Source organism: Electrophorus electricus, chromosome 13 (genome assembly GCF_041902795.1).
Source record: "Electrophorus electricus isolate QZ-2024a chromosome 13, ASM4190279v1, whole genome shotgun sequence".
NCBI classification, from domain to species: domain Eukaryota; kingdom Metazoa; phylum Chordata; class Actinopteri; order Gymnotiformes; family Gymnotidae; genus Electrophorus; species Electrophorus electricus.
Window position 1 is genome coordinate 6,506,501 of NC_137509.1, and position 6,000 is coordinate 6,512,500.

General features: G+C 35.7%; 1 protein-coding gene across 2 annotated transcripts in view; it reads right to left on the reverse strand.

Moving 5' to 3' along the window:
- Window positions 1-2,352: 2,352 nt before the first annotated feature.
- The window catches only part of adisspb (adipose secreted signaling protein b), a 22,902-nt gene continuing 19,254 nt past the window's right edge, over window positions 2,353-6,000 (reverse strand). For both annotated transcript variants that reach the window (XM_035520109.2, XM_035520107.2), the window contains exons 5-6: window positions 5,517-5,642; window positions 2,353-3,998 (exon numbers count right to left, since the gene is read on the reverse strand). In XM_035520109.2, coding sequence (XP_035376002.1) covers window positions 3,898-3,998; window positions 5,517-5,642 — 227 coding nt within the window. In that variant the 3' untranslated portion in view covers window positions 2,353-3,897. The remainder of the gene's footprint in view (window positions 3,999-5,516; window positions 5,643-6,000) is intronic.

Here is a 6,000-nt window from a genome sequence, read left to right on the forward strand (position 1 = left end):
TAAATTCTTTTAGTGAAAACCGTAGCGCATTTTAAATAGGCTATGATGAAAAGTCTCGAAACACCAGTAAAATCAGCAATACGACGAATTACATAAATATAGAAATATATTTTAAACAGATATACCTTTACAGTGAATGCCATGTTCTTATTATTTGAAATTAATTTCTCATAGCCTATTATAGGCTACGGTGGACCTAACTGTTAAGCGCTTGTACGATCATTACACCAATAATAAACACAATCATTCGCATGAACATTAAAACACCATAGTACCTCTTTCATTATAATAATAAGACAATAAGACAATTTGTTACATTTGTAGCCATTTAGAAATGGAAAATTTGGATATATTGGATTTCAGAAACATATTTCAGTACTATTTAATAAATAACAAACATGTGCTACATACTACCTACCCTTACGTAGCCGGGTTTAATATCAAGTTAAGCTTATTGCTTTATTAAGATACCTTTTATACGGTAATACATTTCTACATATGCTGTGCCTAACTGTAATAGTTACTGCTTTCACCACTGAAAGTCCACAGATCAGTCTGAGGCAAACAGGAACTGGAGATCTAATCTGCTGTTATACACTATGGTGTTACATTTTTTGTCAGGTTTTTAATCTCTTTTCATTTCAATCATTTTATACACACACCTAAAGTGTTAAGTGCACAATATAAGCTCCCGGAGGAATGCAACTTAACCGCTTTGTTTAGAAAACCTGAACCATGGATCTACTAGGGTATCAAACATTCTTCCATTATGCATCGTGACCTAAGTATAACCCACAGAGGCAATAGCCAGGACTCCCCCAAAACGAGAGCCATTTTCCCCCTAACACAGAGACCCAGAAACCAAATAACTGATAGGTGGGCAAACAAACATGGCTTGCTAAATTGTCTGAGTCACACATATGTTTTTTAGCCTTTTTAGATTTTCTCTTAATCTCCCCACCTTCAGACAAACTACTAATTATAAACCAGTGCAGAGAGAGAGAGAGAGAGAGAGAGAGAGAGAGAGAGAGAGAGAGAGAGAGAGAGAGAGAGAGAGAGAGAGACCGACCGACCGACCGACCGACCGACCGCAGGTTTCCATTTGGCCCAAATGGAACAAAGGGACTTCCTGTCGGCTGTGTGTGCACATGGTTTTGCGTCACCCTGGCCTGGCCCACAAGACATGTTGGGTCGTCACTACAGAAAGATGGGCAGACTGACTATTACAGCCTGGCCAAGAATGCTGGGGAAGAAAGAGAATGCGGGAAGGATGTAGGAACAACTAGACACAGAGAGAGACAGAGACAGAGACAGAGACAGAGAGAGAGAGAGAGAGAGAGAGAGAGAGAGAGAGAGAGAGAGACTGACTGACTGACAGAGACTGACTCTTTAAGGGGAGAGGATAAATGGAGTACTGATCCACTGCCTCAGTTTGGCATAAGCTTGTTTGGGAGGAAAAGATTTAATTTTTATAAGAATGGTTTGATTACAGCATATCAAGTTTGTCTGCTCCAAAATAGCATTTGCATTGCTACAGAGCACATAAATCCACTGATTTACATGCATTTACAACTCTATTATATATTAAGAAGACTTACCTTGCTCTGTACTCCTGAATTACCAGTCTAAGAAAACCAACCAATTTACTGGTTTCCTCCATATTCCTAAGATAGTTATATATGCACTGAAAACAAATAAACAAAAAAGACTTTAAGATCACCACCTCACCAGCACAAAGCATGTCACCATTTCATTTTTGAGTAGCAGGCCCCTTCTCTCCATCTTTTACCCACCATGAGGTTCAGGCTCTGGAGTTTAGAAAGCACAGTGTGCTGTGAGCCTCCAAGTCAACTGCCAGATTTCACAGGAAGGAGGGAGGTCAAAGAGATCCTCGTTTTACTAACGGTCATGAGAAATTACTATTTAATCTTTAATTTACTACCAATATTTATTAAATCTTTATTTAAAAAAAATTCTTGTTCATTTTATTGACATTAAATAATATAAGAACAAACTAATATCACATTGGATATTTTCTTGCAGTTATAGTCACCTCTCTTTATGCATGAATGGATGTTCCACTGTAACTTTGTAGAACTACAGCATCAAAACTTGTGTGCAATAAAGTCACACTAATACAAGCAGCAACCAAAATCTGCCCTTCTCTAAAATGGGAAGATGGAGTTATTTAACATGTGCAGTGTGGTTGAGTCTGCTATCTTTGTTCTTTTACATTTTAAGATTCACAGTTGTCCTCTAGTTGAACTCTTCAATGGCCAGAAGAAATGCAGTGCATATGGTCTACTGTCTCCTAAAGAACATTAAAAAATGACCATTTAATAATGAGCAATGTACAGTCAACAGTCATCTTTATTTGATTTAGGCCAGTAGACAACACGCAACATGCAAACATGTATTCACAACACACAAGGCAGAAAGTGTGTGCCAAGTGAATCAAACCTATTCACACCACTGACACTGATTTTTCAACAAGATTAACCCATGAAGGTCTAACTTCAGATTTCAGACACTCTTGAGCACATGTGCCAAACAATGGTCCTGCCCAAACAGTTCATTACCAGCGAGTTAGCTGGTGTGTTTGAACAGGGAATCTTCCAGGTTTTGCCAGACTCCAGCTGTCCATGGGCATATTCTTCTACTTCTGCTTTAAAGTGTCTTGATCTAAATAAAAAATAAACTTGGTTTCACAGTAAAGAATTTCAGTAGCCTGTGAAATGGAGATGCCCTTTTTTACAAAAATATGTTTTAAATTTCTAGACTTCAGTAAGGCTTCAGACATTCCACATTAACTGGTAACAGATTGATCCTGGCATCTATAGAGACAGAACTAAGATAGCAATGCACTAAGGCACTTAGGCACTCAAATTAGCATAAGCCACAAACTTGAAATCCAAACCTTAATACACTAATTATTTTACAGAATGAGCACAGCCCTTGATGATGTAAAAGAGGGAACTCATGCTTAACTTTTTATATTCCTATAACCTTGTATCTCTACATTAAGTATAAAAGGCTTGAAGGGGCTCTTGTAGGCAAAGATAATTGACCTTCTTATGACAGTTTCTCCATTAAGAATGGCATCTTCCAAAAATATTTGGCTCAAATAACTAAAATCACACACACACACACACACACACACACACACACACACACACACACACACACACACACACAGTTAAAACTAAGATTTTCCAAAATATAATATTATATATATATATATATATATATATATATATATATATATATATATATATAATGCTGCCTGTTTTTATTGAGCCACTACACTAAGACTGTTGAGCCCAATGGAGTCTCTACTGCTAACTTAAGTTTTAGTTGTCTACAATGCTCCTTTAGCCACCCTCTGTGTAATAAGACAAAATTTGTGGTCAATAGTGACACCTAATTGAACAGCAGAGAAATTTCATATCTCAATGTACACCGTGCGCCCCCTGGTGGTCTTGGAAAAAAAAAGACTATTAGTATAAAGCATCCAACACAGACTGAAAGCACAGTAATAAACATACAAGCAAAACCACAGCATATTTGTTCTTTGTTTGCTTTCTAAAAGAAACTTTCAACCATATAAAAAATTTACATTTTAAAGAGGACAATATGATTATTGCCTTATACTCTGACACTAAAAAAACACCACATGAACTATCTGTATTTCATTGTCAGGGGGGCAAAAAGTACCACCATACAGTATTTTGTAATTGTTGGTTTGCAGTTGAACAGAATGCAGCGTGAGACAAAGGGCTCTTGATTGATTGGGTTTTAAACTAGTAGACAGTTTGAGTGTGGAATTTTTCCTGCCCTCATGTCTCCCATTAGAGCCACTGAACTGATCACAATGCCTTTGAGGTTTAGGGCAGACAATTAGTCAAATCCTTGCCAGTCGCTTTGCTCCGAGTCATACTCGAGCTCAGCTCCAATGCACCGCACGCCTTCTAATAACATTGGAGTCCCATGGTGTCGGTCTGAAAAAGAGAGCAAGAAGGAGCAAGGTAATTCTGATTTCAACGTAAAAATCTACCTGAGAAGTTTGACCATTTTGTCCATTTGTCATTTAGCTTATGAAGTACTTTGCTATGAGGTACTCAGTCATACAGGTATATATAACCTGCACAGGTATATTACAAAGGAAGCAAGTGCATTTTCCCAAAAGAACTAAACAATTTATTGTACCACTGTGCTTATTGTCATTCTGTTTACAGATGTTTAGCATCATTATAAACAAACCACCTAAAAGGTGTATTTTGTAAAAATAGGGGTGTCAAGAATGAGATGAAGATTTCACAAGATTTGACATTATGTTTAGTAGAACTGAATGCACCTCTACCCAGCACTCTTCAACACCCCCCTGCCTGCCTGAGTTGCCCTAAAGGATCCTTGTAGCGTGTAACTGCTGTACATGTGATTTGTGTCTGATGAAGACAGAAGAACATCGTCTGCACTAGGGTTTGCCCCTGGTGATTCTAGCAGATAGTCACTGCCCGTAGCCAACCTCCCTCAAATCATGCATTTAACAGTCAAATGCAAAAGATTGTTTCTGTCTTAGAAGAAGGAAAACTTCTTAAGAAGTCTTTGCTTTATGCAGTCTACATTTCAAAACTAAAAATATAAATAAAGACTATAAATATAAGCTAAATAAAAAGACTCCCTAACTAGCTCAAGAGACTTCTAAACTTGTAAAGAGTTCTAAAGTAGTCCTTTACTAAATTTACTTATTATTTTGTGCCTGTTCCAAAACTTCTTTTTGGTTTTAACAGTCTATAAATGGAATTATTTAATATGCTTTCTAAATAACAGCATTATTTAATCTGCTTTCTTATATATAGCCTTGCAAGGATTATATATGCTACATTTGATTATTTACTATTACAAAAATGATGACGTGTATCTCAAAGTGCTTTTACAAGTGATTCAACATTTCCCTACATGTTACACATAATCTGACCAGCAGAGGGAAGCACATACCAACTACATTTGATATTTGTTTTTTTTAAATCATTTTGTTTGCTTATTGCGGCTGGTTGAAATTTATTTTTTGTTTGTTTGTTTTATGGTTTGTTTTTTAAGCATACTTTCTACTTCAGTTTACACTGATAAAATGAGGATTCTTTTTCCTACAGACTTCTAACACTTCTAACACACAAAAATAACAGATAATCAATCATAAAAAATAATTCTGATTAGAGACCACTTCAAAATTGTGAGTGCTGCAATAATTGAATTCAAATTATGCATCATGGCATAATGTACATAATTTGAATAGACTACATTTCATCTGCCACCTTGTTTTATGTTATTGTTTATTCTGACACTGCTTTTTCTTTAGTGACATTAATATTTTTAAATCCTAGTCTTTCTGGCATATTACCATCATGGTAATTAATATAGTAATATGAATAATTACCATTACTTTTATATGGGAACACACACCTGATGATAATGAACCAATGTTTGTGATGTTGGCTTTGCTCTCATTAACTCACCCATAACACGAGCGTGAACTTTCACCTTTACGCACACATCTTCTTTGCGCTCGCTGACTATGATCATCTCCTCACACATCACTCCTTCCTGGTGAGCCATGTACTCACATGTCACCTTCAGTCCTCCTAGAGAGAAGCAAGAATCAGTAAAAGAAAGATGAGGATGACATGAGTTAGAAAATGTCTGTATAAGCAGTGCAATGTGACATTTCTATACATACATACATACATACATACATATACACATACATATACACATATACACATACATAAATACATACATATATATATACATACATATACATATATATACATATATACATACATATACATATATATACATATATACACATACATACATGTATATATATATACACATACATACATGTATATATATATATACACATACATACATGTATATATATATATACACATACATACATGTATATATATATATACACATACATACATGTATATATATATA